The 25,098-nt window shown below is 35.7% G+C and overlaps 4 protein-coding genes across 6 annotated transcripts in view; 3 read left to right on the top strand and 1 right to left on the bottom strand.

Moving 5' to 3' along the window:
• LOC105693684 (octopamine receptor beta-1R-like) overlaps positions 1-10,440 on the top strand; it is a 38,437-nt gene extending 27,997 nt beyond the window's left edge. Inside the window, exons 9-12 of one of the 2 annotated variants that reach the window (XM_012413765.3) lie at positions 74-295; positions 3,233-3,770; positions 8,793-9,933; positions 10,299-10,440. In XM_012413765.3, the coding sequence (XP_012269188.2) occupies positions 74-295; positions 3,233-3,545 (535 nt within the window). In that variant the 3' untranslated portion in view covers positions 3,546-3,770; positions 8,793-9,933; positions 10,299-10,440. Of the gene's footprint in view, positions 1-73; positions 296-3,232; positions 8,348-8,792; positions 9,934-10,298 lie in introns of those variants that run through there. The other variant, XM_020856811.2, reaches the window with a different exon arrangement.
• Positions 9,989-15,034, top strand: LOC105693724. Its single transcript, XM_012413835.3, has 19 exons — positions 9,989-10,175; positions 10,299-10,521; positions 10,599-10,764; positions 10,824-11,046; positions 11,132-11,417; positions 11,503-11,768; positions 11,844-12,027; positions 12,100-12,339; positions 12,416-12,506; positions 12,568-12,818; positions 12,911-13,085; positions 13,182-13,453; positions 13,521-13,632; positions 13,696-13,782; positions 13,873-14,007; positions 14,073-14,347; positions 14,438-14,562; positions 14,644-14,799; positions 14,857-15,034. Exons 1-19 carry the CDS (start codon positions 10,145-10,147, stop codon positions 14,952-14,954), a joined length of 3,396 nt encoding a protein of 1,131 aa, XP_012269258.2. The 5' UTR covers positions 9,989-10,144; the 3' UTR covers positions 14,955-15,034.
• Positions 15,035-15,092: 58 nt separating this feature from the next.
• LOC105693723 (DNA-directed RNA polymerase II subunit RPB2) lies at positions 15,093-22,804 on the top strand. The gene is made up of 10 exons (XM_012413834.3): positions 15,093-15,248; positions 15,369-15,770; positions 15,857-16,170; positions 16,257-17,476; positions 17,555-17,777; positions 17,869-18,330; positions 18,412-18,754; positions 18,827-19,085; positions 19,174-20,447; positions 22,130-22,804. The coding sequence occupies exons 1-9, from the start codon at positions 15,230-15,232 to the stop codon at positions 19,457-19,459; spliced, it is 3,528 nt and encodes a 1,175-aa protein (XP_012269257.1). The 5' UTR covers positions 15,093-15,229; the 3' UTR covers positions 19,460-20,447; positions 22,130-22,804.
• On the bottom strand, positions 22,463-24,899 carry LOC105693725 (E3 ubiquitin-protein ligase TM129). Of its 2 annotated transcripts, none has more exons than XM_012413838.3 (6): positions 24,721-24,899; positions 24,062-24,317; positions 23,792-23,981; positions 23,519-23,713; positions 23,281-23,429; positions 22,463-23,216 (listed from the first exon to the last, which is right to left on the bottom strand). In XM_012413838.3, the coding sequence occupies exons 1-6, from the start codon at positions 24,839-24,841 to the stop codon at positions 23,093-23,095; spliced, it is 1,035 nt and encodes a 344-aa protein (XP_012269261.2). In that variant the 5' UTR covers positions 24,842-24,899; the 3' UTR covers positions 22,463-23,092. The 2 variants fall into 2 exon arrangements, with proteins under 2 accessions (XP_012269261.2, XP_012269260.2); XM_012413837.3 differs by having other exon boundaries at positions 24,640-24,898.
• Positions 24,900-25,098: the final 199 nt, after the last annotated feature.

The following is a 25,098-nucleotide window of genomic DNA, read 5'->3' as shown; positions in this document are numbered from 1 at the left end:
AAATGGAGGATATGGAGAACATGATGATGCGTATTGAAGATAAAATAAAAACCTTCGTTTTCTTTGATTAAAGGAGTAAAGTGGCTGCGGCCTTGCTGAACAAACATCTTCAAATAAACGGGATTTCAGCAGGACTGACATCTCTGCCTTCCGTTGGCCAATCTTCTCCAGAACCAGCCCCGGAAGATCCACCCATAGCGAGTAGCAGTAAGATGAAAAGGGAGAGGAAAGCTGCGAGGACACTCGGTATTATTATGTCCGCGTTTCTTGCCTGCTGGCTTCCGTTTTTTCTCTGGTAACGTATACACGTTTAACATTCGATAGAATGCGATCACCTTTTCTCTTGTATCCGATTTCTGTGATCTCCAACTTTTCCCTTTTTCTCCTCTTTCTCTTTTCTTTCTAGTCTCCTTATTGGTTTCCTAAACATCCCTTATTTCAAACGGATAAAGTCTCGTGCGACTGTTACCCAAGAAAAAATCAAGCGACAGAACAAAATGTGAGAAAAAAACGGAAGGAAAAAGTAGAAAAAAAAAAAAACCTGACACTTGAAGCACCTCGATTTCCACCAGCTGCACCAGAGGGTTACAAAAAAATTGTATATTATATCCCCTCGCTTTTTTCTTTCTTCTTACCTTTTATTTTTTCTGATTTTTTCCAAACACGTCATATTTATTGTTATTATTTTCTTGAACTCCCTCGCAGAGCTTATATTGAAACTCGAGAGCAGTGATATATTATACATAGAAAAAAAATAACATGAAAAATTTATACACCGTACATAAGTATATCGTACAAGTATTTATGGTGAAAAATAGATTTCTTACTTTTTTCACTTTACGATATTCCGTTCGGAAAACTTGAAACCTGCACGCAGCCACGTCGCTTCCGAAATGTTTTACTTTCTATGAGAGTTTTATTTACTTATGCAAAAGTTTGCTTTGCTTATAACGTAATACGACGTGACAACATCGTTGCACCAAATTTTTTCCCTCCTGAAATATTTGCGTTTATTTTTATTTTTTTTTTTTTCATGCTTGTGAAAAATTGAGAATAGGAAAATCTTATTTCCATCGCGACGTGGGAATAGAATTATTGGGATATTTTCGAAAAATGTGACCACATTTTAACGCCTGACTAACCGCAGTCCAAATGATAATCGCGCTAACAATATCGCTACCCTTAATCTTCACGCACCTCCATTATCCCTTATGGTATAGAAACTTTTCACTCGACGATCTTTATTCTTTTCTATTTTTTTTTTATTTGTTGGTCCTCTTTTTTTGCTACTCTCCTCTCAATTCCTCCAAAAAATATCGAATAAAACCGTGGATAATATTATAACGAAATAAATAAATTTTTAACATCATTTTTCTCGTTTCTCATACATGTAAAATTTGATCTCGTGTATAATTGAGTCGTATATTATATTTCTGATATGATCAAAAGTTAGATTCTCCTACGATTTTAAATTTCTCGATATTCGTTTCATATTTTATTTTCTGTTATTCCATTTTTATGTATTTATTTTATATTTATTGCCATGAAAAAGTATATAACGAGAAAAGTCGTATTCGCGAGTCGGTTTACTTATATTATACATACGTACTACGTACGACTTTTTGTCCTTTTTTCTTCTTCTTATCGTTCCAGAAAAGTTGAAATGAAAAACTTCAATCCGAGATTTCAAAAAATCAAGTCTTTGTGTTTTTTCTTCTTATTTTTTTATCAAAGCGAGATTAGAAAGGATTCCGGCGATTTTATCCCGAGGGGATGAATTATATCGTATCCTCGTTGGGTATCCAATAATTTGGCGAGGATTATATTAATCCTCGATAACAATGGGGACAATAATAATAATAATAACAATAACGACGATTTTAACCGACGATGATTAAAGTTGTAACAATTTCTTCCTCGCGATTTCACATTCCTATGCAAATCAATATCAATCTCAACTATTATATACATACTTTATACTTATGTACGCACCTTGTACTTTATATGTACCGACTTCACCTCACCTTAATCCCTTGAATTAAGCCATTTCAGACTCGTCGTCGTCATCCTCATCCTCATCTTCAGCCTCGTCCTCGTCCTCGTCCTCGGGCTGCCTCGGGCGAATAGGTATAACAATTTTAATGGACTCCTTGAGCGAGTAACGAGTTGAAATATCAATTAAAAACTTTCACGAGCTACGAGGGGTGAACGCCTCTACCCCCTTCGACATCACCCCACAGCTACTACATACATACCGTAATGTATGTAGTAATATCAGTGCCTGCAGAGTAATGAAGAAAATTAGCGCGACATGGACCGAGAAGTATAGAAGGCAAGGATAAAGTTTATCCTCGGGACAAAATATCCCTGGGACGAATGAAGACACTTTTTTTGCGTCCCCAGGATATTTTAAATAGCCGAAAAAAGTCTCTCTACTTAAAAAAAATGATACCAAAATTCACCCCAATACCTTTAAATACCGAGGGAAAATTCTCTAACGAAAGGTTGTGAAGGATGAAAATTTTTTTTTGGCTATTCACGTTCGCTTTTTCACTATATTCGTTACATTTTATTCGATTACTTTTTTTTTGCCATTTTCTTTTTTCTTCTTTCGGTTCTTCTATATCTTTTTTTTCGGGTAACTTTCACGACATTTCTGCAATTCTGCAGCTGAACGGATTTTTCTCCTTCGCGATATTTTCGCGGGACAATCTGTCAAAATACATATTGGCAATGCGCGAAATTGATTTGCGGGGAAAAAAGAGGAGAAAAAGAATATATATATATCTATGTACACATGCACATAGATATATGTATAACTATATGTACGGAAGAGGAGATATTTTTTTTATATATAAAAATAGGGGAAAGAAAAAAACCGATAAACGATCTGGGAAACAAGCGCGTTTCATATAAGAATGCTTTCAAGCTTACTAAGTGACGTCTCTACTCTTTTCCGCACACTTTCATTTTTCTTCTTCCCTTCCCTCTGTTTCTCTTCCTCCTCTTTCTCTTTTATATGTGCTCCTCTGAATTTTTGATACCAATGATTGAACGTACGTACATAATTTAGAAAACGAAGAAAACAATTCTCAATTATTTTTCTTCGTATAAAAAATTCATTCATACTAAACACATGCATGGATACGTGTATTGTAATGATATGTACTTTTTTCCGAAAGTTTTTCTAATTCGATTGGCATTTTTGCTCATTGATTTTGATTTGTTACAGGTACTTGATAACGGCGTTATGCGACACTTGCCAGAGTGGAAATATAGTTGTGGCAGCGGTATTCTGGGTTGGTTATTTCAACAGTGCGTTGAATCCCTTGATTTACGCATATTTCAATCGTGAATTCAGAGCAGCATTTCGTAAAACGTTGGAAAGTTGCTGTGCCGCATTTAGTCCTGTTAAATTAGACATCGGACATCGTAACAGAAAACAAGATTTAGTTCACAGTAACGCATCGTCCGAACTCCACGTTAATAATCAGCTACAGAGACCAAGCGAATTAACGAACGTACACATAGAGGCTTGTATCTAATCAATTCAATCATTACTACCATCGTCGATTCAATAATTGTTATTATTATTTATTATTTCATTTTATTTTTCATTTCATTTTTGTTATTCCTTTCTCATGGCCAAGTCCGCCTGCTGCCGAGACGAAGGGGATGAAAAAGATAGCGCATGTAGGACGACGTTACAAAGCAGTCATCTTGAAACGAAGTTCAGTTACACACACACACACACACACACACACACACACGTATGTATATTTGTACATATATTGAAAGAAATTATGTGCCAATTTTTTCCGTGATCAAAAGCAGCTGAAACAATAAGAAGAGGGAAAGAGGAGCCAGAAAATGTATCCAAAATTAGATTTTCATTACGATATTCGTATAGAAAAGAATTTAAAAAGAGAAGGGGATGAAGAAAAATTATGCACGCATGATTATTTTGCGACACGATTCTGGGGCGGATATTTATTGTCATTTTGGGTGCAGATTCATATATTTATATGTAGATTACTTTTTTATACATACATCCCTTAATTGGTAAATATTAGGGTTATTTCAATTCGTTGAAATATTTTCAAGCGTCGATTTTTTTGTTCAAATTTTTCTTCGATGTCAAATTTTGAATGACTATACAGATGTATTATACAATATATTATATATAATATATGATATATTGAACCGACCAAAAAAAAAATCCAAAAAAAAACTAACAAAATCATACGCACGCATAAATAAATAATTGAAAGACACTGTAATAGATATTATTTTTAGGACGTTTTATTACCAGTTAAAGTCTATAATGTTTGAGATTTTTAGTGTTGATGTAACAACCACCACTCAAGTTGCGTTACCTAGCAATCATTTTTGTATATACATATACGATAATAATATTTAATACATATAAGGAGAAAAACGTATCCTATGTACAATATATCGTGATATTGTATATCATTTTAATTTATACGTAAAATTGAAAAAAAGACGTAGAAAACAGTGTGACGATTTGAGAAATAAAACTAAAAGAAATCGATAAACTCAAGAAACTATATTACGACGTATATTTGAATGATAATGTTTAACCGTATTTATGTATAACAATCATCGTTGTAGTATGATCGTCTTAAAACGTGAAGTAAAAGAAAAAGAAAACGCGTCGCGAGAATAGTTTATTCGATTTTCTTTGCATTATGAGAAAAAATCGTAATTATCATCTCACAAAAGTAAATATGTACGTAGGTATATGACCATGCATATACAAGTATTATCAACGTAATGTACCTAGAAGTAATGAGACGATGAGATGAAAATTTATTATTTGGCATTTAAATTTTAAATAAATGTGAAAATATAAGTATACCTATATTACATATAATTGTGCAGAACAATCAATAAATTTATAAGAAAACTAATTCGAAAGCAAAGAAGGCAGGAAGAAAAAAAAATAACGAAGAGAATTATAGAAAATATATTATGTCAGTATACATATGTAAAGTAGTTAAAATGATGATTCCTATATATGTAACATAATATATACATAGGTCGCCAAAGAGAGTAAGAAAAAACCAAAACCAAAAAAGCAAAAGGTAACCAATAGAATAACGCAACTCATATGCAATTAGATTATATCATGCACGCGAATCATTAACATACCATCTATGATTTAATTAATTATTCAATCAATTGATTAACGCGAATGATCATTAAACAAATCTATTCAATTGATCGACATATACGTACCTATGTATTATACATAGTGTATGTACTATATTATTTTACCTTAGCTCAAAAACTTTGTGTCTATAAAATCTATAATATATATGTATACATACATATGTTACATTTGTTAAATAATGTATACATGGTATATAATCTAAACAGTATTATTGTTATTATTGTTAAACAGAAAAACATAAGTCGAAGTTGAAGAAAGAAAGAATAAGACCATATATTTATAGATTTACAGAACACATATGAAATACAGGGTGATCGGTTATAAAGTGCGAAAAACTTTGGTATCGAACTTCATCGCACGATAGAATACGCATTATTTAGGCATAATGATTAAAGCTAGGAAAAAAATGATAGAAACAACAATCATCATATTAATAACAATGATAACAACCAGTATAATAATAATAATGATTGAAAATGTTCCAAGATATACATACAATATGGTCGCATGAAAATTCACATTGTATGTGTATGTACACCATATGAAAAGTTGGTGTATTAAAAAATGATATCGAAAAAAACTAAACAATAAAGGTGGTGTGCAAAAATTATATAATATTGATACAGACGTAATATTAAAAATAAAAAGGTAGTCATGGTTAAAATGGAAGTCGATGTATATTGCAGTATCACCAATAGGTATGCTTTTACATACTTGTATGTTATTTATTTATAGTGTTAAATATTTATTGTATAATAATCATCATGATAATAACAATAATAATAACAATGATATCCAGAACTACAAAAATGCAATCATGATAATCGAAAAAAAGAACAAAAAAGTATTATATTATTGTATGTACACATAGAGGTATATATAATATGTATTATTAAATGACAATAGAGTGATTTATTTTATAATAATAATAATGATAATAACAATAATCATAATGATAATGATAAAATTAAACAATAATTTTGAAGGAAGAAGCACACGATACGTATAATATAAATGAATAACTAAATAAGCGAATGAATAAATAAATAATCAAGTTTATATTAAACAATTATTGATAGTAGTCCCAATGGTAATAATAATAATAATGCAACTAATCTGATTATACTCTACGTATAAATAATATGATACTGCGTATGCGTTATGCTATATTATTACACATATTAAGTCCACGTATGTGCAATAAACGATATTTTATTTTCTAAATGAAACCAAAGAGACAAAATATGAAAAAAAAAATAAGAAACAAAAAGAGATTAAGTAAAAGCAAGAATTTAAAAATCACTAGATGACGTACATAAATGTGTGTTAATAATAATTAATTTGAAAATATGTGTAATAGCAATACGTCGGTTATGTATTGATATAAATATATAGGTAAATGAGTGAATATATAAAAATATTGCGATAAGTATAGGTATATACTGCGTGTATAAAAAAATACGTATATAGGTATGTGAAGAAAAGAAAAAAAGAAAAAAATGAATAAAAGTATTTTGCGAAATTTCGATGCGTGCATTATAGTAGATACTTATAGCTACGTATGCTAGAGACATGTTAGAATTACATTCGTTAGACAAACTCAGTTCCTAAGATATTATTTTTTATATGATGGAATACATAAGTACACAGAGTACATGCCGATAGGATGTACGTATATAGACGTGACTCAATGTCACCTTTTACAAAAAAAAGTAACCATGCGGAAACGATGTTTGCCAATATCACATCACTACCTATACCATTCGTTTTCTCACCGGGCGTTGAGACGTCGTCGACGTTTTCGTCGTCAGCTTTCTTTGAATTCAAGTAAAATCTGTTCTCCTATATGTGCACATACTATACATGAGTATACATACTTATGTATACCTACGTACACATATGGTTTGAAAGCTTTTCAGAGGAAAACGACCCATAGGAAAATAGGCTATACGTGTATGGGCTTCTCTGCAACATCAACGACGTTGACCCACAACCGAACTGAAAGAACCAAGCAAACGTTTCTCAACAAACTCTTCACAGAAATAACATCTTGTTTTTTTCGAGCTTTTCGCCCGGGTCTCAACCTTCTCCCTTTTTTTCCTTTTTTTTCTCTTGATTTCTTGATTTTTCCCTTTTGTCTTACGATTTTTACAATACCCACACCCTTATTCTTTGATATTTACGTACAGATATTATAAGAGCAGATGATGCGGTTATATCTTGAAAAAGGGATATGAATCGCTCTTGAACTTCCTCAATAATGTAATAATAATAATCTAAAAGAGAAAGACCGAACCTACGCGGGTGGGTACAATATCAGTGAACCTTCTTAAATGTACAATATAATATCATAAACGTCTTTACTTTTTTTTTACATTATTTCTTTTTTTCGTTTTGCTTTGGTTTTTTCACTTCGCGGGCCGTCATTTTTTCTGCTCTTTCTTTCTCTCTCTGCTTCACTCTTCACCTTCTATTTTACGAATAGATATTATAAAAGGCAAAAGGGAAAGAAGAGAAAAAAAAACTTATTAATTATACTCTCGTTGTAGAGACGCGGCCGTCGTCATATTATTTCTGAAAATTTTGCGTAGCTATTACGTATTATGTATTATTACGATTATTATACAAGAGATGAATATTTTGAATAATTATATAATTTTCATCCAGTCAGAATTTAATTATATCCAATTATAATATCTATAGGGACTTTAGACTATGTAGTTTCGTTTTGTTAATTCTCCTCATCGTCTGCAGCATCGTAGTTATTTCACCGCTGCTGTTTCCAAGCAAACCTGCAATTAAGAATATGTATAGTTAAATTCTAAACTAATATACAATTATCAATATTTATCAAACTCCCATTGATTTGTATATAATTTTTTTTCGGTTCATTTCTTTACCAGCAAAACAAAGAGAGATGATGAAAAGAAAACTGAAATTATTTTCGACATGAAATTTTTAGAATTTTATTCTTTGTATTTTCATGTAGATAGAGATCCACAGGTTGGCGTAGTTATAGGTATGTGTGCTTTATCGGAAGCCATTAAGTACGTACCTCTGTACATATGTATCTATACAAATTCTATAGTTTGAAACTGTGTTTGAGTGAGAAGTTTGTTGTATATATAAATATATGTATATACATAAGTATACGTGCACATCGTGGCGACGTATTATAGTTTGCAGAAACCGCAAATTGCGAAAATTAATTAGTAACTCGATCCTCGCTAGACGATCCTTTCCCTCTTCCCTCGCGCCCTTTGCCATCCACCCTTCGCAAAACTCAATGTACCTATAACCCGTGTAATATGTGCAAGTACACTATGTATATGTAAATGTGCAGTTATAACCGAACCGCCATTTCGAATCTGGTATATAAAATATCAGAGTATCTATGTTATACATGGAAAATCAACGTTCATCGTATTATACACAATAGATACCAAGCACCATCATTTCATTTGGATGATTATCATCACCAATATATCTATGTCATCACTAATATTATTTGTAAGAATTGAAGTACCACATACGACGTTTATAAATCCGATACAAGAAGAATTTTAGAGATTTTTCAAAGACTTTTTTCTTTCAGATTATCATCATCTTACACGTGCGTGATATAAATTCTTGAGGCATTTGGATTGTACCACGGTTGATTGGACTCTGAGGACTTTAGGACCCATCCGGCCTTGGCAATCTAGAAGATTTTCAATCGCGTCTCAACCATATACCCGTACATCTACACGTTAAGTACCGAAAACGTCGCGTGTCGTGAGTGCGCAAATTCCCAACGGAGTTTACTTGAGACTAAAATATTTATTACACAGGGAAAATATGCCATAGGGTCGCGTCTCATACATATACATACATGGTAGGTAATTTATTCATAAATGTGTGAGAAATATGATCCCTCCGAATTTTAGGGTTTCCTTTTTTTCTGAGGTAAAAAGGAAAAGATTATACCCTATGTATGTTCGGAAAAAAGACGAAGAAAAACGAAACGAAGTTATTTTTCTTCGACTTCACCTTTTTTACTTAATTTTTTTCATCTTTTGCGAGATTTTCACAATGTACATACCTATGTTAAATATAATAGCGTAGGTACAATCTTATGAATATTACAGACTATGTGAAAGTTACGTTTGCATGGCTTCCGATTTGAAATTATCCTGCGAGTGAATTTCATTTCCTATGAAGGAATCCATGAGATGGAAGAAGGTGCTGCAGTATAACAACTCTAAAGATATATATGCGGACACCGTAAATCCAAATCCGGATATCACGTACGGCGAGTACGTGTCATCCGTAGCAAGACCTCCGAAATTCTGATTCTCCAAATCACAAGGAACGATGAAAAAAAATAGAATAGTCCTATTCATATAGCTACAGCGAGCAAAGAAAAATCCACAATGAAGATCGTTGAAAAAAATTGTTGTGAAATAAATATTACGGTGACCCGTGACACACATATGCAACGGGGGTTGCATCCTGCAAGGGGTGGTCGAGAGATCAGATAATTCTTTTTTTCTGAAGGTAAATGTCCACTTCTTTATATTGCTTTCGATCGTTTCAACGAATAAAATTTTTACCGAACTTTAATTTGGTTTGATAAGATGTTACTGTAGGTTGAAGACTTTTCATCTCTGAAGCACCACGTCTGCCAGGTCATTTTTCAAAAGCTCCTTGTCCCCACCATGCTTATACGAGAAAAAGAAAGTGAAGTTATGATATAGGTATAGTATGTATAAATAGCGGTTAAATATTTTACCTTCTGAATAAGAAAGTCTGTAGTTTCTTTATCCAAGATAAACGGGTGATCTGGTGTTACATACTTTCATAAAATTAGTCATAAGTGTCAAGGAAGTTGCGAATCCTTCCAGTCTAGCCTTCAGAACTTGTAAGATGCGAATATTCTGCTGTTTTTGTCTGAAAAGTTATTAAAATATGTGGTGGATTCTAGGCCTACTGATATACGGTAATGTCTTATACATGCATTGAAGTCTCCAACTCGTAGTTCGATTTTACGCCTCTCACATAAAGAGCGCTGCTGAAAATCCCGTGGGATGATGATAATTATTATTATTATTTTTCCTTCAAGTTCCTACCGGAAATGCTCTGAGATTAGCCGCTTATCTTTCTTCCGGTGGTCTGCATGGAGAAATCCGTTTTGAACCTGCAGCAGGAAATTCAGTGAGAATTCGTCTTGCCCTCAAAACTACTCTTCAATACCCGGACCAACAATGGATTTGGACAGTGACAAGATTCCCTGTCGATTATACACAAATCGAGGGGAGATGCGATCCTCAAAGAATGGGAGAAACGTAATGATTAGAACTGTAATTTTTATGTTAGAATATTAGGTTGAGAATTTCTTGATTTTTATGGGCGTAACTTGTAGCGTCGTAGACCTCACTGAGATTCTTGGACCCCTAGAGATGCCAGGAAATGAGACAGCGGTGATCGAGGTTCCATCGTTAAGTTTAACTGGGGATGAAGGACTCTGGGGTAAAGGATTGCTTCTTAAGGATACTTATAGCGACAGAATTATCTGTGCTTCAATCACGGTAAGCTACCTTGAATCGGTGCAAAAGGCAATTGCATAAAATGCAATTTTCTTCCAAAGGTTTCTGACAAAAATGAGGAAAAACTTGCCGAAGCTCGATTTCATGGTCCTGTAGCTGGTAGCATCTGGTTTCGATGGCTCGGCGGTCAACCAGGAAACAATGAAACTGATACCATTATTTACACAGACCTACATCATGTATCAAAACACAGAACTATCCAACAAGATTTCACTGAACATCACTGGAAGGTCTACGTCACCGATATCTTTGATTCTGGGAAAAGTAATGTGATGTGTTTTATATCCTTGTTACAATCATAACTACAGTAATATTACAGCTCAAATAACTATTATCATTAACTATTCAGAAAATGAAGACGACAACTGCAACATTCTGCAAACTGTCTTTGATCCAAACAATTATGGAACAGGGAAGTCGATTGGAGATTTAGACTCTCGATTAGGAAAAGTTAAAGTGGCAACTGACTTTAACAAGAAATTTAAAACTGCTTATCGTGACCTAGAGCTTGCTTTATTACCTGCTGATTTACTCGGTCCACAACGACTCTTGTACGTCGTTATTTTTCACCCAACACACGACGACTCATTTTTGGCATGTGCCAAGATAAAGCATAGTAGACCAATCATAGCCAAGTGAGTTTTTTTATAAGCATAATATCCAAATCATACCAAGCGATCATTGTAGGATTTTTTGGAGTTAAAAGATACTTTCTTCAAGGGCTTTAGTCCACTCGCATGGTATCAAGGGACAGGTGACACTGAAGCAAGAATCGCCGTTTAATCCAACCCTTGTGGATTTCTCTCTCACGCCAGTGAATGACCTTGCTACTCGACTTCGATATGCCACAAAATTAGCATACTATCGAATCCACGAATTACCACAGCTGCCTACAGGAAGTACAAGCCAAGTCGAGAATCCTTGTCTTTCAACAAAAGAGATGTATGACCCTCTTAGAACTCATAGCAACAATACACCGCCAGCAGGTAATGAAGAAGAAGTTTGAATCGCAAAGAAATCAATAAATATTGTTGAATCAAATTTTTTCATGACGATTTCAGGGTACGGTACACAAGATCAATATGCTATTGGAGATATTTCTGGCAAACTTCAAGACCGGAGAGAGGGAACTTACCATAAAAGTATTCTACCTGGTAGTGCTGAGCTTAGCGGAGCTTATTGGGATGCCTATCTACCTCTTTCTGGTATCCACAGTGTAGTGCATCGGTCCCTTGTTATCCACAAGTAAATTTTTCAATATTAAATATTTCATTATTTTGGTATTGAAATTTGTGAATATCGTTATTAAATTTTAAGGTACAACGAAACTGATAACACAGGAGTTATTCCCTGGATTTGTGCCAGCTTCATGCATCACCTACCCAACAATGCCGGCCAGATGCCAATGTTAACTGCTGAAGTAATTTTCAGATATCCTATTGTCGGAAGAATTATTTTCAGACAGCCAAAACACGATTCTTTAATGGACACCACTGTTATAATTGAAAACTTGGTGCACGCCGATGGTAGTTCGCTCAACAACTCTGCAGAACATAGGTAGTTTTTTTTAATGATTCAATATTTTTGTTCCACACTAGTGCAAGGTATAAAAAATCATAAATTATAACTTCAGATGGATGGTACATGAGAACGCTCCAGGACAAGATTACTATAATTGGAGCGCCCGATGTCTCAGCAGTGGTAGTCCCTACAACCCACACAAGGTAAGATCAAATTGTTGAGAATTGCTGCTCAGTTTTCTTGACATAACTATCTTCATTCCAGGTTTATTGGGATCCCGACCATCCCGAGCTGTGTTCAGGAAATGGAATAACGCTTTGTCGCTTAGGCGATCTTTCTAGACACGAAACTCTCCAGATCGCTGGACGTAAACAATTCGGACAGAAACTTACTCGTAAATTATTTACCGATCCTCTGCTTCCTCTAACAGGCTCCGCTACCATTCTAGGAAAAAGTTTAGTTATTTACGACGATCACGGCCCCGTTGCTCGTGGAGAAAGATTAGCGTGTTCAATGTAATAACCAGAAACTTTGATTAATAGCTCTGCAGGAAGAATCTTTGTGAATAATTTCTGATTATCTAAAAACCAATTTTCTCATCACCCAGAATCAGTGCGGTGTACAGAAGAAAGGCTGTTGTGAGAGATTGGTTTGGCAATGGGGAGCCGACATCGGCAAAAGGGAAATTGGAATTTATACAACAAACTGAATACGACGTTACCGATGTTGAAGTTCATCTGGAAGGACTCAATGGGTTGATGAGCGGGTATCACATTCACATGGTAAAAATAATTCTTCAAGTCAATTTTAGGTGGCAACTTAATTGTTGCTGAACGCTACCGATAACCTGACATTGCTTCGCTGTTCCTCGAGTCTAGACTCCTGTGGAAATTGATTTAGAGTTTCCCTGCGAAGCTGCCTCCCTTTTGGGCCAGTGGAATCCCCTGGGTGTGAATGTCAGCCATTTACCTTTGCCAGCGGAGGGGACTGAAGATCAGTACAGAATGGGTGACCTGAGTGGAAAGTTCGGAACATTAGAAAATCGAAAAAAATATACTCACACCTACAACGATACTCTACTTCCTCTCTTTGGAATTCATAGTATTTTAGGAAGAAGTGTTGTTATTCATAACAAAAACAGAAATCTCAGGTAAATATTCGATACTATTTTTTCAATTCACCACAATGGCCTGCCATTAGGTTATTATTCATTTCAGATGGGCTTGTTCCACGATCGAAAGAGGATACGCACCCTCCGAAGCCAGAGAATTGAGAGCGATCGCCTCGTTCCACCATCCTCAAGGGTTTGCGTACGGATATGTTAAAATGGTTAGTCTAAACCGGTATGAATTATTTGAACGTAAATAAAACTTCGTTCAATTTTTACCACAGACGCAGTTGGTGTACAGAGATAATACTAAAAGCGAAACGATCATAGAAGTGAAGCTTCGTCATCCAGGGAAGAACGACCGTAACGTCGTAAATATAGTTTTAATTATTTCAATTCATGGAATGCCCATAAGTTATACTTTTCCGTCCTAATCTCAGGCTAATGTAATTTTGCTTTAGACAAGAAATCACAATTGGGCCATCTATGTGAATCCTGTCGGTGTCGATGCGACTGTGAAAGTTCCTGCAACGCGATGCGTAGCTGGTGGCTATATATGGAATCCATATTTCACTCAGTTAGCAGATCCGTTGAACGTGAGTTGGATTATTGAAAAATTATTCAATATTGAATATAATTTAATTTTTATTGATCAAAATAGGAAGATCTGTACAGACAAGAATGTGGAACTGATCTACCACTGCGATGCCACGTTGGGGATATCTCTGCTAGATTAGGACCCATTGACATTGGTCTAGACAGACAAGTTTTTACAGATCCAAACTTCCCATTGGAAGGTGTTGTTACTGCAATGGGCAAATCCATTGTAATACTCGACAAAGATTTTGGTCGGGATAGATTCGCGTGTGCAAATATCGAACCTGATAACGATATTGTAAAGTATGTCAATATCCGAAAACCTCCGAGATTTGTCGTGTGAGTTTAAATTTACCCGATCAATGGAAAACTTAAGTTAAGAAATCATGAAAATAGTTCGTAGCCTCGAATTTGTGTTGACATCCACAGAGCACAGTTTATAGAAGATGTCAGAGAAGTAATGGGTATTCCTGAATGGATGCTATCAGTTGACAGCAGGAAGACCAAAACTCTACATAATGGAGGGTGCATTCAGTTCTTGATGCACTTCAAAGGTGTGCAATGTTTTCATAGTTTATTTATATCATGAATCAAGTTTATCATCAGGTCTAGATTAACAAGTTATTGGTACCTAGGGCCCATCGCTAATCAGCTGGAGCAAGATTTCAGCAAATTGATGTCAACTGGAAAGCTCAAGTCACCAAGCCTAGCGATTCCGGGTTTCATTCCCAAGAAACGACGCGAGACCGTTGGCTATCGGCAATGTGGTATTCGAGATCCTAATGATAAAAGTAAGAATATAATATGGATTATGTCATTGGCAAGATAACATCTTATCTTCCTTTCAGGTTTTACATTATTCCAGTTCAACGCTGCGCCAGTTATAATAGTTCCTCAATCCTTCATGTTTGCGTTAGCAATAGTCGTTTGTATATTCACGAGTTGAATTATCAAGTAAACGACCATGGCTATTGAGAGTTCTGTAAATATTTTAGAATTTCTTAATAAATTACGAATTAAGATCTAGTTAAGACGATGATAATTTCATATTCAAAATCTATCCCCCACCATTCATAACCGTAGAGGAGCATGGGATTGTTTAAATATCGCGGCGGCAGGAAACCCGCAGCAGTCGAGCGGATTGAATTTGCGTTGTTGTATGTCAAGAGCCAAGCTTCGAATTAATTCAATAATAACGTTTGAAATACCCGAGGAAATACCATGTACGCGTTGGAAGATGGTGAGTCAGAAATTTATGTTATTTTTTAATTTCAAATGAATAATTCCGGCCATGTAGTTCACCAAATATGAGCGATAGCAAACGAGCTAACCTAAAAGTCGCTTTATTTGATGCTATTAGATCAGTACGACGATGAAGATGCAGAGGAGATATCTTCGGAGTTGTGGCAAGAAGCTTGTTGGATAGTGATCAATGCCTATTTCGATGAAAAGGGTTTGGTCAGACAGCAGCTCGACAGTTTCGATGAATTTATTCAGATGTCCGTACAGAGGATAGTCGAAGACTCCCCACAAATAGACCTGCAAGCAGAGGCACGGCACACTACAGGTGAACCAGAAATCCCTGTTCGACATTTGCTCAAGTTTGAACAAATCTATCTATCCAAACCCACCCATTGGGAAAAAGATGGAGCGCCTTCACCTATGATGCCAAACGAGGCCAGGCTAAGAAATTTAACTTATTCCGCACCTTTGTATGTGGATATTACTAAAACTATTGTCAAAGATGGAGAGGATCCCATTGGTGAGTTTGAATAAAGTTACTTAGCAGTGACTTTCAACTGAAAGCCTTCCTTCTAACTCATCCAATTTGATCAAATTCGTGTGCAGAAACACAGCATCAAAAAACGTTTATTGGAAAGATTCCGATCATGTTGCGATCTACTTACTGTTTGCTGTCCGGTTTGACTGATCGTGATTTAACTGAGTTGAACGAATGCCCCCTGGACCCGGGTGGTTATTTTATTATAAATGGATCAGAAAAAGTTCTTATTGCCCAAGAAAAAATGGCAACGAATACAGTGTATGTATTTAGTATGAAAGATGGAAAGTACGCATACAAAGCAGAAATTCGATCCTGTCTGGAACATAGTTCGCGACCAACTTCTACTCTATGGGTGAACATGATGGCAAAGAGCGGTGCTGTGAGTAACCCCAACTACAAGAGCAATATCTTTTAGCAAGTGAATCAATAATTATCTAACATTAATCAACTTTTTTTTTATCACAGAGTATCAAGAAATCAGCTATTGGTCAACGAATCATAGCAATTCTTCCATATATCAAACAAGAAATTCCAATAATGATCGTATTCAGAGCACTGGGATTCGTAGCCGACAGAGACATCCTCGAACATATTATTTATGATTTCGATGATCCAGAAATGATGGAGATGGTTAAGCCATCGCTCGACGAGGCTTTTGTTATTCAAGAGCAAAATGTTGCCTTAAATTTCATCGGTACAAGAGGAGCAAGACCCGGTGTGACAAAAGAAAAACGTATAAAATATGCTAGAGAAATTCTACAGAAAGAAATGTTGCCTCACGTTGGCATCAGCGATTTCTGTGAAACAAAAAAAGCGTATTTTCTCGGTTACATGGTACACAGACTGCTATCTGCGTCGCTTGGCCGAAGAGAACTTGACGATCGAGATCACTACGGAAATAAAAGATTGGATTTAGCCGGACCTTTGCTCGCTTTCCTGTTTCGTGGATTATTCAAAAACCTCATGAAAGAGGTGAGATTATACGCACAAAAGTTCATCGACAGAGGAAAAGATTTTAATTTGGAGCTGGCGATCAAAACTAAGATAATTACCGATGGTCTGAGGTATTCTTTGGCTACTGGAAACTGGGGAGATCAGAAGAAGGCACATCAAGCAAGAGCTGGTGTTTCTCAGGTCTTGAACAGACTAACTTTCGCCTCGACTTTATCGCATTTAAGACGTGTCAATTCTCCCATCGGTCGCGATGGTAAACTGGCAAAACCTCGTCAGCTGCACAATACATTATGGGGAATGTTGTGCCCCGCAGAAACACCAGAAGGTGCAGCTGTCGGGTTGGTGAAAAACCTGGCGTTAATGGCCTATATCAGTGTCGGTTCTCAACCTTCGCCGATTCTAGAGTTCTTAGAAGAATGGTCGATGGAAAATTTGGAGGAAATCGCACCTAGTGCTATTGCCGATGCCACTAAAATATTCGTCAATGGTTGCTGGGTAGGAATACACAGAGATCCCGAACAACTCATGGCTACACTCAGAAAACTCAGAAGACAAATGGACATCATTGTATCAGAAGTATCTATGATCAGAGATATCAGAGATAGAGAAATCAGAATTTATACAGACGCCGGTCGCATTTGCAGACCTCTTTTGATCGTCGAGAGTCAAAACTTACTGCTGAAAAAACGACATATCGATATGCTTAAGGAAAGAGATTACAACAACTACGGGTTAGTGAGATAAAAAACAATCTCCACGCGTTATAAATGTTCATTTCTCATCGTCATCCAATTTTATTTTTTTTCTAGTTGGCAAGTATTAGTGGCTAGTGGGGTTGTCGAATACATCGATACACTCGAAGAAGAGACTGTGATGATTGCGATGTCACCAGAGGATCTTAGACAAGAAAAAGAATATGCTTACTGCACAACGTACACGCATTGTGAAATTCATCCCGCCATGATCCTCGGGGTCTGTGCGTCCATCATTCCATTCCCTGATCATAATCAAAGTCCCAGAAACACCTACCAAGTAAGTTGAAATGTATAAGGATTCGTTACAAATTGAAGAGAGAAAAAAGCAAAGAACGGCAGCTTTAAATTATATTAATTTTTAACTTCAGAGTGCTATGGGAAAACAAGCCATGGGTGTCTACATTACAAACTTCCACGTTCGGATGGACACTTTGGCCCATGTATTATATTATCCTCATAAACCTCTGGTGACTACGAGATCCATGGAATATTTACGTTTCCGAGAATTACCCGCTGGAATCAACAGTATCGTAGCTATTCTATGTTACACTGGATATAATCAAGAAGACAGTGTTATTTTGAACGCCAGTGCCGTCGAAAGAGGATTCTTCAGATCTGTTTTTTACCGTTCTTACAAAGACTCTGAATCAAAGAGGATCGGAGATCAAGAAGAACAGTTTGAAAAACCCACGAGACAAACGTGTCAAGGTATGAGAAATGCCATTTACGACAAGCTCGACGACGACGGTATTATAGCACCTGGAATTCGTGTGTCTGGGGATGATGTTGTCATCGGTAAAACGATCACACTTCCGGAGACGGATGACGAGGTGTGTTTATAAAAGTCCGGTTCACCATCTACCAACTCCCATGAAAAACAGTCCATTAATTCCGATACTTTCTGCCCACAGCTTGAAAGTGCAACGAAACGTTTTACAAAAAGAGACGCTTCCACTTTTTTGCGTAACAGTGAAACTGGAATCGTCGATCAGGTCATGTTAACGTTGAATAGCGAAGGTTACAAATTCTGCAAGATCCGAGTGCGCAGTGTTCGAATACCACAGATCGGCGATAAATTCGCCTCTCGTCACGGACAGAAAGGTACCTGCGGTATCCAGTACAGACAGGAAGACATGCCGTTTTCCTGCGAAGGATTAACACCCGACATTATAATCAACCCTCACGCCATTCCGTCCCGTATGACAATTGGTCACTTGATCGAATGTATCCAAGGAAAGGTGTCGGCGAATAAGGGTCAGTGTTTGAATTTTCCGCTACCCTCCAAAATCCTCATGAAATGTCAAATTTTAAATTCATACTGTGCAGGTGAAATCGGCGATGCAACACCATTCAACGACGCTGTAAACGTGCAAAAAATATCCACACTTCTTCAAGAGTACGGATATCAGTTGAGAGGGAATGAGGTGATGTACAATGGGCACACGGGTCGTAAAATTAACGCCCAGGTCTTCCTCGGGCCCACTTATTACCAGCGTTTGAAGCACATGGTGGACGATAAAATTCACAGCAGAGCTAGAGGACCGGTACAAATTTTGGTGAGGCAACCTATGGAGGGTAGAGCCAGGTGAGCGTAGCTTCTGAAAATGAATGATAAAATTCGTTTTAAAAATACTTCTAAGTTTTATTTGTTTTTTTTTAATTTTTCTTCGCAGGGACGGCGGGCTACGTTTCGGTGAGATGGAACGTGATTGTCAAATTTCACACGGTGCCGCTCAATTCCTTAGAGAGCGTCTATTCGAAGTATCAGATCCATACAGAATTCACATATGCAATTTTTGCGGCCTGATAGCCATTGCAAATCTCAGGAATAACACCTTCGAATGCAAAGGCTGTAAAAATAAGACACAGATATCGCAAATTCGGTTACCATACGCTGCTAAATTATTATTCCAAGAACTGATGGCCATGAATATAGCTCCACGACTCATGGTCATTTGAAAGACCGAGCTTCCATGGATTCTATGGTCTTTCAAGCTCTGGTTTAAGCCGTCCGTTGACAATGCGACGCAGTGATTCTATCCCAATTTTTTCTACATCGGGTTAAGAATTCTTCCGATGATAATAGTTGACGGTTTTCAATTAAATATTGTAATTATTGAATCAATGGATTTCTGAAAAAACGTAAAACGCCCTCAGTGATAAGAACAATTTTTAACTTAGATATCCTGCATTGAGCACGGATACATATTTCTTCTTTTTCTTCTTTTTAACACTTGAAGTATACAGAAATGGTTTTTTTGACTCCTATTTATAAATTGTGTAAAATTAAATAAATAGAACAGTAAATTAATCATTGATAGCAACTGATGAGAATTTTTACTCGTTTCATCGGATTCAACTGATTTGAAATTTATCTCACGATGACTATAACTGCAGAAAGATCTTATCTGAATGTACTATCAATAGAATATCTTTTCAAGAGTGCTGATAAGCCACCAAACTATTGAAAATGTTTTATTATCGCTATTAAATGCCTTAGTTTTCCATCAGCTAAAGAATCGTGACCATCCTTTGCTAAATTTTATCCGCCTAAAAATAAGAGACGTTAAATGAACGAGCGTGCAGTTAAAGGTGTACACGTAATTATTTACATGTTTCTTAGCACGTATGCGATGATTGATGATTGCAACGAGATTCAATAGGATTAAATTAAGAAGATTAATTTTATCGTTACGCAAGGATATCGAACAAAGTAATTGACCTAATCGGCTTTGCATAAAGGGAGAGCTTGTTTTTGAATCAACAAAAACACCGATGACTGGTAAAATTTCAAAAAGTTATTCCTCGTCTCCGCGCTTACTGGATGTACAAAGTTATAGATTGCCGGTGTAGAACATTTATTGCGATCGGTGATTACTTATCAATATCGAATATTGTAGAACGGTATCAGAAGCAGAAGAACCTTCCTGAAACAAATTACTTACTGGTAAGTAATTCGCATTTAAGAATTAATTGTGTTCCTACTGGACTGATTAAACCAAGCTTTTAAGTATCAATCTTTTCAAAATTAACGAATTCATACTGATTCTTGAATTCCAATTTCACTGGAATATGTCAAAAAAAAATTCGGTAGACGTTTGATGTTTGTATATTTTTTTTTTTAATATGGCTACGCTCGTTATCATCAGATTGGATTAGATTAGATAATGAAAATTCTAACAATAAGCATTCGTTGACAACGGAAATTAATCGAGTAATTCGGTGAAAAAAGTTGAGTGTCTTCTCAGAAGATTGTAACGTGACTTGAGTTATTTTGAAACATTTATGTCAAACTGTAAAGAGGCTCCAAAAATTCAGTTCTTAATATTTATTCATCTCGTTTTTGAAACAATAAAATTTATTATGAGTTAGGGTGGGTTGAAAAAAAATTTTTTGCACCTAATGATTACTCGATCGATTGCATGAGTAGGATTTTGGCTTTCAGATTTGGATTCCTGAGCTGATTATATGTGAGAGTACTCTTGAAGAACCAAAAAAGAATTCGATTTTTAAGCAAAAAATAAATCATTGTTTTAATTGGGTCTAATATGCTTTTCTGGCGTATTTTGATCTCAGGAATCCGAATCTGAAAGAAAATTTGACCTATCTCTAAAATTGAGCAAGTTATCGCCAATTTTCGGCTTTTTGGAGTCAAAAATAAAAAATTTATTTTATGGTCTATCTTAATGTAATTTGACTTCAGAAATCCGAATCCGAAAGAAAAATTGATCTATCTTCAGAAATGACCGAGTTATCCTCATTTTTCCACATTTTTTGGTACAAATTTGAGGATATCTCGAAGGGAAAAAATCGTAGCTCAATTTCGACAACAGATTCTCGTTCCTGAGGTCAAAATACATAAGAAAAGTGCCATAAGATCAATTTTAAAAAATAAAAATTTTGGGCCAAAATTTGAAAAAATCGTAAGGGGTACCCCTTGGAAAAATCTCAAATTTTGGCCAAAAATTTTTATTTTAAAAAATTGATCGTATGGCACTTTTCTTATGTATTTTGACCTCAGGAACACGAATCCGTTGTCCAAATTGAGCTACGATTTTTCCCCTTCGAGATATCCTCAAATTTATGCCAAAAAATGGGATAATTCGACGATAACTCGGTCATTTTTTAAAATAGATCAATTTTTCTCCCAGATTCGGATTCCTGAGCTCAAATTACATTAATATAGACTATAAAATCAATTTTTTATTTTTGACCCCAAAAAGCTGAAAATTTGCGATAACTCGGTCAATTTTAGAGATAGGTCAATTTTTCTTTCAGATTCGGATTCCTGAGGTCAAAATACGTCAGAAAAGCATATTAAACCCAATTAAAACAATGATTTATTTTTTGCTTGAAAATCGAATTCGTTTTCGGTTCTTCAAGAGTACTCTCACATATAATCAGCTCAGGAATCCAAATCTGAAAGCCAGAATCATCTACTCATGCAATCGATCAAGTAATCATTAGGTGGAAAAAATTTCTTGTTTTATAAGGTACAAATTCTGCCCCCATGCTAAGAAAATAAAAAAAAAAAAATGTCCAACCCACCCTATTATAAGTGCTGTTGAATGTATTTAGATTCAACGAGATTCCCTGGTATAATGAAAAATAATTTTTTCTACGTTGCAGATATATTTTTGGTGAGGAGATTTATTTTCCACACAAGTATCAAAAATGTCGGCGAGAAAATTTTTCTCCGACTTGTTTGGTAACAAAAATCAAATTGAGATAACAACTGTGATTGACGACCAAAGTGTAAATCGCCGATTGTCAGTTTCAAATTCCGGTAGATTTCGACAGAAGAATAACAACAGGTCTGAAATAAAACAGGACACTTTCAGCTCTCCACCTTCAGAAACGCGGGCGCCCACTCCAGAAAATACAATCGAATCAGAATTGGAGAGGAAAAAAGCAGCGAGGATAAAACGACAAGAAACGGAAATATAAATTTTGATATATATGTATGTGTAATAGCGATAGATTTATTAAAACCTACGACAGCACCGCATCGTTTGCAAAAAAAAATCTTGAAAAAAAAAGAAATCAAGAAAAAAAGGACAAATCTTATCAAATATAATTTAATATATAATTCTTTGATTATATTTATCTTGCATTGTTATAGTTTGATATTTAAAAAGTGAGATACACAGATTATAAGCACTTGTGGAATTCCTGAGTATTTATAAGTTATTAAACTTGTGTTTGATAATTGTTATGGATTACAAACGGCAGAGATTTAAGCTGTAAGACTGGACGAAAGTTTTCTGGTCATTAGTTCGATCGAACATAAATACCTTAACAATATCTAGTCTTATTTTATATTCCTACGATCCAAACCGAATCACAGAGATATCGTTTCTTATTGGACCGATTACTCTGATAACACAACGTCAATACGACGGTGTTTATTTAAACCGATACTCGAATATTTTCTTTAAAAATATATTTTCAATTTATAAACGATATTAGTAGCCCGCTTATTAAAAATGGTTTGTCAATGAATTTGATTCCTCGTGAAAAAAACAAAAAAAATAATAGTAAATTAGACTATTAATTTTATGTTACATACATTCAAAGTATCGCTATTGAATTTCAATGATTCGGCGTAGGTATCAAACATACATCAAGCAGACAAAACCTCGCCCGACAAACCGGACACGTGCACTTTGACGATAGCCAAGTTTCGGGTGAATTCTCATCCTGTCTTGAGGCAAACCTAAGGTAAGCGAAGGAATGATTAGAATTTTTATTCCAGAAATTAGCGGCTTTTAAAAACTGACCACTTTGCCATGCAGTCTATGCACCACATAGGACGACAGAAACACGTAACGCAGGCATCCGGACCCCGTTCTTCCGTCACATCTCCGCAGAGTTTGTTAAGTTTAACATTTGCAGTTACTTGCATACATCCAATGCACTGTTCCAACTCCTGTTGACAAAAAACAAAATCATTACTCTTATTTTATACCGTATGGATAAAATGTGATGAAAATTTTTGTCTCCCCATAAAACATTTACCTGCACGGTTTCGTAATGAGGATTTTGTGCTACCTGCTCCTTAAAGGCGTCAATGAATCTGTCGAGCAGAGTTCGATGAAAGGTGACATTTCTAAGTACGACGATTGGCCTTGAAATTTTATCTTGCAGGTCCTTAAAGTCTAGAGCATTCAGTCTGATGTTGAAAGATCGAGCCCGAGTTCTCGTTGGTTTCACCTGTGAAGTAAAAAAAAAAATTATCCATACGTGAAATCCTCTTATTTTGCACATCCGTTTCAAGGCATCATATTTCACCTCGATATTAACGTACTGAACTTCTCCCCGAGTAGTATGCGACATGGTGTGCGTGTCACTCCTATTCAATACCAAAGCTGTATCGCTCTGGTGGGCGACATGCAATTTGTAGGGAGTTACTTTGATGATCCAGTTGTCGGTGACGACAACTTGAGTCACGCTATTGGTGTCTATCACAATTTTATCTATCCTGTAATTTGATAATTTGGTTATTTCTTAGTTCTGAGGTGTGACAATGATAGGTTTTGCACATAATTTGTTAAACCTCACCTTCTATATTCTATGTTAATGTCTGACGCTACGGACATCCACGTGGTATTATTGTTGCAATAAACGGAAAGGCTTTTGGCTATTGGATGAGTAGACCAATTATCACCGAGTAAAGCCCACGAAAGAACTATGAGTAAAATATAAACTGGGACCAGCGCAGCACTTGTAGTAATGACGAACCAGAATATGCTCGTGTTTTCCAGCAAAACTTGCGATAGGTCTAAGTGCCCGAATAAAGCGAGTCCAAGTATGTAGCCTGAGGAGATTGAAAGACAGTGTGAACATATTTGAAGAAAAAGGTGATCTTAATCGAGTCCAAGTATGTAGCCTGAGGAGATTGAAAGACAGTGTGAACATATTTGAAGAAAAAGGTGATCTTAATCGACTATGAGCAACATATTCGACATTGCAGTACAGGACAAGAAAAAAACCTGTTGAACTTGGAGCAGTGTTTAGAAAATGATCAGATGCACAACACAAATTTCGTACAGTTCTTCAACAATGGATAAGTGATTGAGTGTAGTGGCAGCGAAGTGTGTTTTCTATTTTTTTAAATTGTACTATGATTTTCAACGTACCAAATGGAAGCATACTATGAACGAACATGGTTATGATGCTTCTCTTAATGTGATATTGTATAAAAAATTCGTTTTCGCTACCTAACCAGTTTGTAAATATATTTTTTATCGTTAACCCAGCAGATACGAATTCGGTAGGAGGATAAATGATACATCCTGACATTAAAAAATAGAACAATGTGTAGAAGAAGTAAGCAGACATTGTTGTCGTGTTTTTATGTGTTTTTTTAGCTGTCAAACGGTTGAGGTTAGTTACCAAATCGAACAGTACCTGGAGGGAGCACGATCGCCGAAAAACGAGCCGACGAGATATATTTTCTCTTTCTATCTCACTGGTGTAGTGGAATATTCCCGAAATCCGTGTTGAAATTGTAAAATAGTTTAGCTACATGAATGCTATCCTTGGAAATGATTCTCAAAAGATCCAAATACAAAAAAATCCTCGAATTATCATCATTC

This window comes from Athalia rosae, chromosome 7 (assembly GCF_917208135.1).
Source record: "Athalia rosae chromosome 7, iyAthRosa1.1, whole genome shotgun sequence".
Taxonomy (NCBI): Eukaryota; Metazoa; Arthropoda; class Insecta; order Hymenoptera; family Athaliidae; genus Athalia; species Athalia rosae.
This window is presented reverse-complemented; position numbering and strand designations above follow the sequence as displayed.

Excerpts from the sequence above, each read along its gene's own strand:
- LOC105693723 (XM_012413834.3), top strand. Across the intron at positions 16,171-16,256 it reads TGATGGCAAAGAGCGGTGCT|AGTATCAAGAAATCAGCTAT; the intron begins GTGAGTAACCCC and ends TTTTTATCACAG. Across the intron at positions 18,331-18,411 it reads TTCCGGAGACGGATGACGAG|CTTGAAAGTGCAACGAAACG; the intron begins GTGTGTTTATAA and ends TTCTGCCCACAG.
- LOC105693725 (XM_012413837.3), bottom strand. The coding sequence starts at position 24,841 with ATGTCTGCTTACTTCTTCTACACATTGTTCTATTTTTTAATGTCAGGA. Across the intron at positions 23,430-23,518 it reads CTCATTACGAAACCGTGCAG|GAGTTGGAACAGTGCATTGG; the intron begins GTAAATGTTTTA and ends TTTTGTCAACAG. Across the intron at positions 23,217-23,280 it reads ATAGACTGCATGGCAAAGTG|GTTTGCCTCAAGACAGGATG; the intron begins GTCAGTTTTTAA and ends CGCTTACCTTAG.
- LOC105693724 (XM_012413835.3), top strand. The coding sequence starts at position 10,145 with ATGTGGTGGATTCTAGGCCTACTGATATACG. Across the intron at positions 12,507-12,567 it reads GTCCCTACAACCCACACAAG|GTTTATTGGGATCCCGACCA; the intron begins GTAAGATCAAAT and ends TCTTCATTCCAG. Across the intron at positions 14,008-14,072 it reads AGTTAGCAGATCCGTTGAAC|GAAGATCTGTACAGACAAGA; the intron begins GTGAGTTGGATT and ends TGATCAAAATAG.